The 13424-nt window shown below is 34.4% G+C and overlaps 3 protein-coding genes across 8 annotated transcripts; 2 read left to right on the forward strand and 1 right to left on the reverse strand.

Annotated features, from left to right (window-relative positions):
* LOC106762766 lies at positions 1-2280 on the forward strand. The gene is made up of 2 exons (XM_014646824.2): positions 1-960; positions 1298-2280. The coding sequence occupies exons 1-2, from the start codon at positions 338-340 to the stop codon at positions 2031-2033; spliced, it is 1359 nt and encodes a 452-aa protein (XP_014502310.1). The 5' UTR covers positions 1-337; the 3' UTR covers positions 2034-2280.
* Positions 2281-6110: 3830 nt separating this feature from the next.
* LOC106761245 (ergosterol biosynthetic protein 28) lies at positions 6111-9126 on the forward strand. Its single transcript, XM_014644776.2, has 3 exons — positions 6111-6333; positions 8151-8357; positions 8779-9126. The coding sequence occupies exons 1-3, from the start codon at positions 6219-6221 to the stop codon at positions 8844-8846; spliced, it is 390 nt and encodes a 129-aa protein (XP_014500262.1). The 5' UTR covers positions 6111-6218; the 3' UTR covers positions 8847-9126.
* A 684-nt stretch (positions 9127-9810) lies between these two features.
* On the reverse strand, positions 9811-12528 carry LOC106759853 (chromatin modification-related protein EAF7). Of its 6 annotated transcripts, none has more exons than XM_022780761.1 (3): positions 12357-12528; positions 11388-12035; positions 9811-11303 (listed from the first exon to the last, which is right to left on the reverse strand). In XM_022780761.1, the coding sequence occupies exons 2-3, from the start codon at positions 11433-11435 to the stop codon at positions 10551-10553; spliced, it is 801 nt and encodes a 266-aa protein (XP_022636482.1). In that variant the 5' UTR covers positions 11436-12035; positions 12357-12528; the 3' UTR covers positions 9811-10550. The 6 variants fall into 6 exon arrangements, with proteins under 6 accessions (XP_022636482.1, XP_014498698.1, XP_014498695.1 ...); XM_014643212.2 differs by having other exon boundaries at positions 9813-11469; positions 11887-12035; positions 12357-12527; XM_014643209.2 differs by having other exon boundaries at positions 9813-11732; positions 11887-12035; positions 12357-12527.
* Between the last annotated feature and the right edge of the window lie 896 nt (positions 12529-13424).

Raw genomic sequence — 13424 nt, forward strand, 5'->3', positions numbered from 1 at the left:
CAGCAAAATGCAGCGGAGAAGAGAGAGAGAGAGAGAAGAGCAATAGATACCGTCAACATGGGTTCCCCAGCCACTAGAGTCACGACACCCTGTACCCAGCTGTATCCCACCCTCCTTCTTTTTCTCAAGCCCTTTATGTCACCTCCCTTCAACAACTAACTCATTTCACCACACTACACTACACTACACACAAAACAACTCTTCTCCCTTTTCTGTTATTTCTCCATTCCTCCATTCCTCATGAATAACACTCTCACTCATCTCATCTTTCTTCCACCACCACCACCTTCACATTAGCATTACCTTTTTTTATTCTCACCAACCCTAATTTCTCCCCATGGATCCTTGCCCTTTTGTCAGGCTCACCGTCGGCAACCTCGCCCTCAAAATCCCCGTTGCTTCCAAACCGGCTCGCTCTGTCGTTCACCCTTCTTCTTCCCCCTGTTTCTGCAAAATCAAGCTTAAAAGTTTCCCTCTACAGTCCGCTGTTGTTCCCTTCATCCCTCCGGAGAACAACCTTCCTGACTCCCACGTCCACCCCATTGCTGCAACCTTCCATCTCAGCAAGTCTGATCTCGACAAGCTTGCCGGAAAATCCATCTTCGCCGGCAAGCTCTGTCTCAAAATCTCGATCTATACCGGCCGTAGAGGTACCACCTGTGGCGTCAACTCCGGTAGACTCCTCGGCAGAGTGTCCGTGCCTTTGGATCTCTCGGGAACCGTAGCGAAGACCACCGTGTTCCACAATGGCTGGATTAGGATAGGGAAAGACGCCAAAGGTTCTTCTGCGCAGTTCCATTTGAATGTAAAAGCCGAACCCGACCCCAGATTCGTCTTCCAGTTCGATGGCGAACCTGAATGCAGTCCCCAAGTTTTTCAGATCCAGGGGAACATCTCACAACCGGTTTTCACCTGCAAGTTCAGTTTCAGAAACACCGGCGACCGAAATCACCGTTCCAGGTTAGTTTTCTTTACTTCCACGCCATTACTTTAGAGCCTAGAATTTTGTAGCGTTTAAATTATGTCAGTTGCTAATGTTAGGTAATCCACTGTATGCTGGCAAGGAAAATTGAAAAGCCAAGTTCAATTGAAAATACTGTTACCTCTAGGAATTTCAATGTGACTGCATCTGAAATACACAAACTTTGGTTGGATAGTTGGTTTAGGATTGGTTTAGTTTAAGATTCAATTTTAAGGAATTGAATATCTATGAGTGCAACGGTTTTAGTAATGTGAGTGTGTGGCATGCTGTATGTGCAGTGTGTTAACGATGGGGTTATTATTCTCTTTCGTTCAGGTCGTTACAGTCAGAGCCGGGAGGTTCTAGAAGCTGGTTGAGTTCGTTCGGAAGTGAGCGTCCGGGTAAGGAGCGCAAGGGATGGTCCATTACGGTTCACGACCTTTCGGGTTCACCGGTTGCGGCAGCTTCCATGGTCACGCCTTTCGTAGCTTCGCCCGGTTCGGACCGGGTCAGCTGCTCCAATCCCGGTTCGTGGCTCATTCTTCGCCCGAGCGATGGTACTTGGAAGCCCTGGGGGAGACTCGAGGCGTGGCGTGAGCGCGGCGGCTCCGACGGCCTCGGCTACCGCTTCGAGCTCATACCAGACACCAACGGCGGCATGAGCGCCGCGGGCATAGTGCTTGCGGAGTCCACGCTGAGCACCTACAAAGGAGGAAAGTTTGTCATTGATATGGGTTCTCGCAGCGGAGGAAACAACGGCGGATCGAACGGCCGGGCCACGCCGGGGAGTGCAACATCCCCGGCGTGCAGCCCGAGGAGCAGCGGGGACTATGGATACGGCCTCTGGCCATACTGTATGTATAGAGGTTTTGTGATGTCAGCGAGCGTGGAGGGCGAGGGGAGATGCAGCAAGCCTAAGGTGGAGGTTAGCGTGCCGCACGTGAACTGCGCGGAGGATGCGGCGGCGTTCGTAGCGCTAGCCGCCGCTGTGGATCTGAGCGTTGATGCCTGCAGGCTTTTCTCTCAACGGCTTAGGAAGGAGTTGTGCCAGCAGGTGGAATTGGTTGGGTGATTCCGGCGTTTTTTTTTTGTCGTTTGGTGTTTTGCCCCTTTCCTTTTTTAAATTTTTTAGTGGGGTTGTTCATTTTGAGTGAGGCATTTTACTACTAACAAACAATTTACAGGCTGTACAGAGGGATGAGAGAAAGGAAGTATTAGAGTGGGCTCGGTGTATTCACGTGTGGCTTTTCATTGATTTTCTGTCTTTTTTTTTAAACAATTATGGGAAATCAAGAAAAAGCTTTTTTTTCTTAATCTTATTTTTTAGCAGAACTCTCACCTGCTTCGCAATCGTGTTTATGTTGTATTATTTTCTTCTATTTTAAGCTGTAAATTCCAGTCTCTGAAAATACATAACTAAAATAGATACCTGACAACTCATCACATAAGTTCGTTCATACTTTACTTCTTTGCCAGCTTCTTTAGATTTGTTTTCATAATTCTGTTTATTTTTCATCTGCAAGGTTAAATATTATTTATAAACATTATTTTTTGTATTTTTTCAGAGAGATTAAATAAATAGATGGAGTGGATGAAAAGAGTAAATGCCCAAGTCAATTAATAATTTTGTAATTCGTAAAATGTAACTGATTGTTATTTTGATAGTTCTTCTATTCAAATTCTGATGTTTTGTGTGTCATTTTAGGTATTTTTTTTATGTTTAGCCATATTTCTTATTATAAAACTTGAGAAAATGTCATTTATTTTCAGCAATGTCTTTGTCTATTACGGTTCGTACAAGTTTGTAATTACGGCAATTTTTGGGTAAAATTGGGATTTCGATAACTTTAAAGTTGATTAAAATTACGTCTTTTTTATATTTATTATAGGTTTATATTGCACCCTATCTAATACATTAAAAAACGAGTATATTTTTAATGAAAACTTTCAGATATTCATTGTAGGAGAGACAAGACAACCGAAATATTTTTAACGAAATACTGATTGTAATTTTATATATTATTTTTTATTTCAATCTTGCTTTATTATTGTTTTAGCACTAATTCTCTTATAAATTATAAGTTTAGACTACTTTAGATTAATATGATATAATAAGAAGAATAATAAAAAAAAGAAAAAGTAAATAAAAATAATCCGAGAAACACGTAGATATTTTTCTCTACATAAAAAAGACAAAAACAGTGAATAAGATTGATAAGATAAAGCAGTTTATCCTAATAATAATAATAATAATAAGTGAAGAGAGGTGTTGGGAGAGAATGAAAGTGGGAATGAATTTGAATGAAAGGTGTTATTAGATGGAATTTAAAATTTGTTAGAAGGCGAAATTAAGTAATGTGGATGATAGCTGTAACGCAGGGGCGCAGAGCGTGCAGGCTGAAATTCAGATGCGGGCGTGCTTTAAGGGAGGTAATTATAATTATAATAATAAATAAGATTAGTAGGCACATAATCATATGACTTCCTGTTTCTGCCTCTTGTATTCAGATTATTAACACTAATCTTCTTTCTTGAGCTGCCAACAAAGCACGTAAGCATTACGCAATTTCATAATAAATAATGGTGAAAGTATAGAGTTTGGTGGTCCAATGGAGCAGCATGAATTTAGAGTAGATAGATATGTAAGTTATAACGAAAGGTAAAAAGAGAAGAAGAAATGTTATTAATAAAAGAAAGGGTAGGTTGTGGTGGGTGTGTACTGGTGATGACAGTCTCTGAATAATGAAGTTGAAGAGTGTGTGAACAAGACTTGGAAGCTAAGGCAGGTGTAGGGTGTGGTTTCAGTTATTTTGGTCCCCACAATTGCTCTGTCATGTAACACCCTTTTATTGGAAACTCAAGAGGAATTTCGAGTAATGCTTAAACAACTTCACACAACACACCCTCATTCATCCTAACAAATTTAATAATTTTTCTTTCATTTTAATACACTGTGACACCCGGACACTCATGAGGTCGGGGAGTGATCGTCGATGCAAGAGGAGGCATGATGCAGGGAACACGGATAAGGAACGGCTTCTGACAGACTTGTAGTAGAAGGGGTACATGGACGAATCGAACATATACCGGAATGAGAGGGATCTAGAGAGGACTATACAGTTGAATGATAGCTTAAACAAATTAATTTGACTATTTATATAAACAAATGTATTTGTTTTTCGGTAGCCTAACTCACAAAAACTCCATGGTTAATAGTGTTTGATCCAGAGTAATTATGGGATATGTGACTTTTATAAATATTACTTTTAATTTTATTTAATCTTATAAAATTAATTTATAAGATCAAATTAATCAAAAACAAAATTGCTTATGCTATTCTTTGTCTCAGGTGGTCCATTTTGAATTATGAATATATTTTCTTCACGCCGCACTAAATCTGCCATGTTACTTGTTTCTTGGCTACATCGCCTACCTTTATTAGTTGCCAAAATTCCGCAGTTAGTGACACTTTATTTCCTGTCAATTAATTATCATATTAATCCACATAATTAGCCTTCTGCTGTGCTAATTTAACTTTCTACCATTCAATGTGACAAGTGGTTAAACTACTCCACTTCCTATATATAACCGAATTTCATTTATCATGGTTGAAATTTCGGGTGTTCTTTAAAAGTTAATTTTTAACTTGCCGTTAAAATACCTAAGAAAAAAAATTTATTTATATATATATATTAAAATAATGAGAACTCAACTTTAAATTTGCGTTAAAATTGAATTATAAAAATAATTTTCTTAAAGAAGGATATTCTATCGTGATAATTAAGGACATAAGACAAATTCAAAAGGAAATAAGGAATCCAATATTCTACATGAACCCACCTGCATTGTCCTTATAACATTCCAACAACCCCAATGGAAGCAAGTGAAAGAACATGAAGTATAATATGTTTTTTTTCTCCAAGGAAAAAAACATTTTTTGTACTTGTTCATATATATTCTAATATATGATTGATTTAACATGTAATTACGAAGCCTGTTATCCTAAATAAGATTATTAAGAGAAACATTTTACAAAAAAAGCTTATTATATTAATACTATCATTACGCGAAGAGTTATCATTAATTAAATTTAGCATTAACGAAACCTTTTTTTCTCTATTTCAAATTTGGATTTTTTCCCCCTGTTATTTGACTTAGATGAATGAGTCATGAGTGGGATTTAGAAAATGCATTTATTTTTATTATCACTATTATTATTATTTTCTCTGAAATATGACATTATGAAAACAATTTTTAAAAATATCATTATGGATAAGGATGACCTTTCTTCAAGTCGTGGTCATGGTTGTTGTAAGTGTGTCCAGCTCATAAACTCAGAATGTTCCGATAAAATCCGGGTTTGTGAAAGCATATAATAATTTTACACAGGAAAAAAACAAGAAAATAATACTTTTATGGATAAGTTCTTCTACAAATTGTTATTATTGCCAAACAAAACAAAAAGATATATCAATCGTGATTAATTGGAACAACTAGCGATTCATATTCATAACAATAATATATATTTTACACAAATTACAATTATTTTAAAATACTATTTAAATAATTGAATTTTCCTTTTATTTATTTGGATAATGCATTTTTAAATTTTGATCAAGTACTTCTTGAGAAGAAAAAAAATTTATGATTACCACAGTGTATGTCACATTAGATTCTTTTTGAATAATTACTTCTATTGGAAAAAAAAATTAATAATCAGGTCTTACTATGGAATAAATTGCACAAACTGTATGCAAGTTTTAATGTTATTTATTTTTGGATTAAATATGTTTTTAGTTTCTATATTTTGGAGTGATTTTGGTTTTAGTTTCTCTTTTAACTTAAGATACAATTTAATTCTTTAACTTTAGTAAATTTTGGTTTTAGTTCTTTTTACTAAATTTTTTTAACTTTATTTGCTGTTTAATATTAAAGTTAAAAAAATTTGATAAAAAAAAAGATTAAAATCAGATTTTTTTAATGTTAAAAAACTAAATTGTATCTTAATTTAAAAGAGAGACTAAAACCAAAATCGTCCAAGAGACTAAAAACATATTTAATTCTTTATTTTTTCTATAAAAATTTTAAAATCTTAATCTTTTCAAAGGCAGAATTGAACAGTAATTAAAACTGTGGTTTGCGTATTCACAACCACGCTTAGGTTGCAAGTTTTTGGGTTTGGGTTGTTTGAGACGGCATCGTTTTAGGGAAGTGAAGTTGAAGTGACAGAGGAGACTGTAGAGGCGCAGTGAAGAGAATGAAGGCGTTGGGATGGTGGCTGATAGCGGTGGGCACGCTTCGATTGGCCTCGGTGTGGTTCGGTTTCTTCGACATTTGGGCTCTTCGACTCGCCGTCTTCTCCAACACCACAAGTAACTAACTCTCTTCTCTTTCCTCATCTTACTCCAACACACAAAGTTGCTTTCGCATTTCGTTACACAGATTTAGGTCATTGATTCATTCACTCGCATCAATCAGTTGTAGTAATAAGTAGATCTTCACTCGTTTCAATGGTAGATACTGTCGGTTGAGTGTGTAGTGAGTTCTGCTACTTCATTTGCGTACTCGCCGTTTCAGCGTCTGCAACGGTGCTTGTGTCATTACATTTAATGAGTTTTCTGAGAGGGACAATCGAAGCGTTAGATCCAATGTATTGCAATGAGATCTTCTAGATCCCAATGCTCCGGATATTGTTATTCATCTTTCCTAGCTTACACAAGGAAATGTCGTTGTTCCCCCTTTTGCGTTTCACAAGCTATCAGAATGTTTCCAGAATAGGCTCTACATCGGTTGCATTTTCATTTCTGGAATTCCTTTTTTCCATGGTAACTATGTGTATGCATCACGCAATGTAGGAGGCGTTATTGGTTTTTATATTACTAGTTTACTTGAAGAAATTGCCTGGTTTAGCTGTTGTTTTACTGCGCATTATGCATTTGATTTCTACTTTTTAAAAATTGGGTTAGTTTTCCAAGAAGGTAGCTGACAACTAGTTGGGGATTGTGCAAGGCACACATAAGTGCGTAAATTGAGCGAGAGGTTCTTTATGAAAAGAGAGGAAGATGAAACATTCTGTTCTGAATTATAATTTTGATATTTAGCTTTATTTAGCTGGTCACATTTAGTTCTTACAATTTTGTGACAATATATTTTCATCTAATAATTAACTGGGTTGTACCAAAAGTATGATACATCATTAAAAATGGATTATATTACAAAAGTATGGTGTATTATTAAAAATTGGCCCTTGTCTATCAATGTAAAGGATGGTTTTAGAATTTTGGAGTGGATGAAGAAGCAATTCAACAAGATTTTTTATTGTTTTAAAATTCTGAGGTAGTCCGTAGATGTTTAAAATTCTTTGATACATGAAATGCTGTTATCTTCTTGTCGCATCTCGTTTTCTTGCACAACCTTTGAGCCCTGGTTTTAACCAGCCAGAGTCAGCTTTTGAACATCACGAATCTTGACAATGTGGTTTTGAAATTTGTTCACATGATTTTCCCAAGGCTATACATATCCTTTCCTGAATAATAAGTTGTTCCCAATTTGCTCAAACAAAATAATTGAATATTTCGAATTTAAAGAGTGTGTTTGGATTACCATTTAGGATTCACGTTTTTTTACCACATTTAGGATACTCGTGATGTAGAAGTAAGTGTGTTTGTTATGGCGTTTGGGATCTTAAATTCACATTATAAATGTAAAAAATGTAAACTACTCAAAGTAGTTTTTGTTTATAGATCCACATTGGACTTGATCCCACATGAAACCAAACATCCACTAAGTATATATTGCTTCAAGTTGGATACATACCTAGCACAAATGAGCTCATAAAAAATGCTGTGAATCCTTTTATCTGCCTTAACCCTCTCCCATGGAGCATGTTTATCACATGATTTCCCAATTAATCAAAATAAACTAGGCCCGCATTTTTAAGTTTGGTTGAGTCTTTACTGTAAGTAATGCCCTCGACTGTATGAACAGGCTTTGTTTTCACCTTTTTGAAATTATATGATAAAGCTTTGTTGCACATGTGATGAATTGCAACTTATTAATTCGACAACATTCATTATAGCTTTATATATATATATATATATATATATATATGTATGTATATATATTATAGTTTTAAACATAATTATAATGTGAATTTCAAACTTATAGACGAGTTTATTCATTATTGTAGTGACTGAAGTTCATGGGCGCACATTTGGAACTTGGACATTGTTGACCTGCACCCTTTGCTACATTTGCGCATTCAACCTTGAAAATAAGCCTCTCTACCTGGCTACTTTCTTGTCATTCATCTATGCATTGGGACATTTCTTGACAGAATACCTAATTTATCGCACAATGGAGATTAAAAATCTAACTACTGTTGGCATATTTGCAGGTATGCAACTTTTTTTCTCGTGCCATATAAAATTGACACGGGCTACATTATTTGTCTTTAATATTAATCAAAATTGTATTTATTTATTGTTTTTTCATCTGCAAATTATTTTTATATAATCACGCGTCCCGTGTTTAATTATCTGTGTCGAGAATTTTTAGGCTTTCTTTTTACATCTTTATACTTAATATGCTTGACTAATTCAGTTGTCTTTTCGTTGTGTGCATTATTTGCTACTCTCTTTCTCTCCCCTAGTCAAAATATTTAAAAGTAAGGAAAAGAATCTCGTACCCCATTATATGTCCTCTAACCTTTCGGTTCATTATTATTCTGAAACGACCTTGGTTTGACTTATTATTCCTCCAATGTTGGCAATTATTTACGGATGAAATACATTATAACATCTTTAGTTTATTAACAGGAACATCGATAGTATGGATGCTGTTGCAATGGAATTCTCACTCGAAAGTCAACTTGAAACACTCTTAGCAAGCAAAAACAGATGGGGGCAAAAGTGCAATAGTACGATTGGTGGTATTCGACGGTGTAAAATACAAGAGACACGCAGCTTTAGATATCTCTTCCGTTTTTTAGATTTTATTTATCGACATTTCATGTTAATACGAACTAGTTCGGCCACCCATTGCGGTTTACGAAGTCATGAGTGCGGTGCTTACCTTGTTAACCTATTCATAAAATGCAAATAATTATCGCCTTTGCTCCGTTTTGCACTAAGAAATGAGAACCCTGGTGTCTAGAATTTTGAAGATGAATTCTACTTTTCCGTGTTTAATGACCTTTTGCAGAAGGGATTGCGTCTGTAATTAGAAGCATGACAAATTTGCGATCGAAACTTCATATCTGGATATTAGTACAAGGTAATTTGCCTTGACTCATTGTTCAAAACTCATACGCAAAGAATCTGAGACCATTATATATAATTTAAAAACAATAATTATGAATTGTCGTATCTGAAATGATTTTACCAAATTGCTGAGATTTATTTCGTTCTGTCTAGGCTGTCTCAAGCCCTACAACGTGTGTCACATGAAATAAAGTTGGGTAGAATTGTCTTTAGGAACTACCGTAAGTAGTAAGTTAGTATCAGAATTATTGGGCGAAATTGTGTCAAATTCTTTAAAACAATGTCACAAGATGCTACGAATAGACATGGTTCAAAGAAGGAAAAAGATGGAAGATGCAAAAATAAAAATATTTTTTGATTATTAGAATATATTTATTTTATTAGATTTATAATTTTTACACTAGGGATAATTTTACTATATATAATAACTAGATGATAATATAAAAAACTTCCTACTGCTATACGTAGGTAAATAACACTTACCTAATCTCCGTTTCTTCTTCTTATTATTATTATTAATCACACGCCTCTTCAAAAACTGTAAAATAAATATTAGCAATGTATTGTTTTGAAATTTGTCGCTTTAATATTTCAATAATCCCAGTTCTATTAATATTGAATATCACTGAAGAATGATGTTAAAACTGAAGTATCAACATGTAGTACTATCATTTCCTCTCTTGTGATGAAATAATGCCACAGCTATGTACAGTGTTATTTTCGAAAAGGAACTTTCACTCATTATATCTGAATTTGTCTAGGACAAAACTAACAAGCTCTGCCACATCCATAGATAAATCCAATACAGAGGGGAAGGGATTGTGAGCCCACAGCTTTTGTACCCTTAGCCATTTTTGTTGTTATGTATCACGAGGGCATTCAATCTTGAAGGAAATGGACCATCTGATACTACAGATAAAAACATTGGGTCCAGCCTGACTTACAAAAATGTCGGCAACTCCTTTTGCAAGCAAACCAAACTAGCTCAAAAAATGGAGGACCAAAAACATGATCAGATCAAATCCATATGAAGCAATTCGTTACTACAACTAGTTTTTTCTGTGTGTGGAACATGTAAACTTTAACTTTATGTGGAATATTTGAACTATAATACTGACTGGGCACAAGGCATAATATGACTCAAGACTCACAATAGCAGAAAGTATGAATAAATTAAAAAGAAAAACAGCGTACAAGACATTATTTTAAAGCAGATACGTGTTTGGTTTGTTGTGTCTCAGAAAGGATCTGCTTATTCAGCTCGTTATTGAGTTCATTTCTACAGCTGTTATTGATAACTTGATACAATGCTTTTCTCCAATTTCTCCTCATTCAAATTCTAAGTGACTTTTATTTTCCCTCTTATGCAGCTGTCCCATTTCAAAGGAAAAAAAGTTTCTAAGAGCACCCATGTTAAATCGTGGCATTCTATAGGTTGCACTATCAAAATCATTCCTTAAGTAACGAATCTTTGATCCAGCACCAAAATCAAGCACATCATTTATTCCTTTTGAGGCTATGACATTTGGAAATGAATCAGTGCTGTGGCCAATGACTTTGCTTGAGTCCATGATTTTCTTCTTCTGCTTTTCTGTGTCAATCCCTTTTGAATTCCCCACCTGTTCCTCTTTTACTTTTCTCAAACCTCCAAATTCAAATTCAGAACCTAAACTTTTTGTCATTCTCATGACAACCCTAGATGCTCCACTCTCTTTGTTATATTTCTCACTTTTTGATTGTGTATCATTTTCACCTTCGTCATGACCTTCATCCTCTAATAAGCTCATATCTTCCATCTGTTTTCCCATTTCTTCACCATCTTCATCTTCATTTTGCTCTTCCTTCTCTTTGTCTTGTTCATCAACAAGGTCTTCTACTTCCTCCGATTCTTCCTCTTCAGTTCTTTCTCCATCATGTCCAACAATGCTATCATCCCTTTCAAGTTCGTTTTCTTCAGTATCCTCCAATTCGAACAGTTTATCATTTGACCGTGGTTGCAACCCTTTTCTTCCAAGCCTTTTAGTTTCGGAACCAACCTTCAGAGTCTCAAATGTTTTTGCAGAGGTTTCCTCGTACGGCATCTTTTCATGTGAGTGCTGTTTGAGTTGGTGAAGCAACCATATGCCAACAACAATCAAAGTAAATGTTTTAAAACTTTGTTTTACCTTGAAGCCTTTTGTCCTCTGATTTCTATTGGATACTTGCTTCAACATGATTTACTTATGAAACATCAGGTATTTGCAGAATCTGTACAAGGCAGCATTCGTGTGACTAAAATAACATATCAGAAAAAAATAAAATAAAAAAGCCAAGCAAGCATAAGCCAATGTCTTCAACAGAGTAAACAGAGAAGCCCTAACTGTAGAAAAACGTTTGAGCATTCTGCATCATAAAGAAATAATATTCTCATATTGAGGCCTTGTAAAGCAACTGAAGGCAAATTGATTAGTAAGTTTCTATCTCAACATGACAGTGAATCAGTGATAGTCTTCTTTCACCATTTTTTTTTTCTGCATAATCAACTTAAGTCAAATCAGTACTCCACTACTCACCAACAATCAAATTCTACTAAATTTTGAAATTCCAAAACAAGTATTCTAAAATCCAAACTATATATATAATCAGGAGATGTTCTCCCATCATCTCTTTTTTATAATGTTGAACCTCTCTTTCAATTCCTCCCTCTATTTTGTCCCTTGCACTCTAATAGCTGTCTGTCTGAATAGCTTTGTTTACTTGCAGAGTTTTGAAAATAGAAATCACATCCAAAATTTCATACTTCCATTCTTTATCCTTACTCCATGTAGTGGACTCTGATATATACAAAAAATGAAAAAGTTCACTACACATGAAAGTTTTCTAATTCAACCAACATTTAAGCTGATAAAGCAGTATTAAAAAAGTGAGATAGGTCAGTATACACAGTTGAATTCCAAACTTTGTGGTCAAGTAGTAATGTATAATATTCATTAAAGAAAAAGAAACAGAATGATGCAAGAGAGAGTTAATACACATGCCTAGAGGAAAAAGTGAATGCCACAAGAGATGATGTTTGAAGTTGAGTGCAACTTGCAAGTAATTAAAGCTGGTAGTAATAAGTAAATGGAGGAAAGAGGATGAAGGGTATGTGATACCAGTGTGAGAGCATATCCATATCTCTGCAATCTCTCTCACTGTGTTTGATGAAAGTTCACAATGAGAGAGAGAAAGAAGACGACGAACCCTCGTGAATAACATATGGTGGTCACGGGCTAGACTAGCCATGCGTGACGCACGTGCATGTTTTCCTGTGTGGCGGAAAAGGGCATACTATACACAGTGACATCCTTTTGTCCAAGGTAAGAAGAAGAGTATTTATTATAGGATGATGATACGTATCACTGTAGTATATTTAAATTTATTTTAAAAAAATATATGAAACAATCTAATCATAAATTATTATATGTGTTGTGAAAAAAAAAATTATTACAGAATTTTTTTCTTTAGTAATCTTTTTTAACCACTTTAAATAACACGAGGTTATCATTTTATTAATTTGTTTGAATTTATTTTTCAAATAATATTTGAAACGGACTAATAAAAATTATTATTTATTTATTGTTAAAAAGCTTTAAAAAAAAGTGGTTAAAATAATTTTTCCTAGGTATTGGAAGTTGGTAAAATGATTTTTCATTTTTAATGTCAGGGTGTACTCTATTAATAGTCTTTTTCTTGCATTTTAATTGAAGTTAGTTTCTCCCTTTGACTCTTTTTATAGTAAAGCCAGTGTTGTAGTGTTGTGGGTTCGATTATAGATGGTCTTATAAAATATTGAAAACTATATTTTTCAGAAAATATTATTTTAATCATGAAATGTAATATTACTTTGTTAACTTATTTTTATATTTAAATATATGTTATTACTGTCATTTTATTAAAAATAATGTCATTTTATTAAAAAACAGTGAGTTTTTGTTTTTTAATTTCCAGGAGATATAATTGTAGTTTTATTCACTAAAAGCATAATAAACATAAATGTTTATTTTTAAAAAAGACATGTGGGATTCTTTGACGGAATATGAGGAGAGGTAAATATAATTTTCTTGATTTTTATATAACTATTCTTAATTTTTTTAGTTATATATATATATATATATATATATATATATATATATATATATATATATATATATATATATATATATATATATATATATATATAT

Source organism: Vigna radiata, chromosome 5 (assembly GCF_000741045.1).
Source record: "Vigna radiata var. radiata cultivar VC1973A chromosome 5, Vradiata_ver6, whole genome shotgun sequence".
Classification (NCBI taxonomy): domain Eukaryota; kingdom Viridiplantae; phylum Streptophyta; class Magnoliopsida; order Fabales; family Fabaceae; genus Vigna; species Vigna radiata.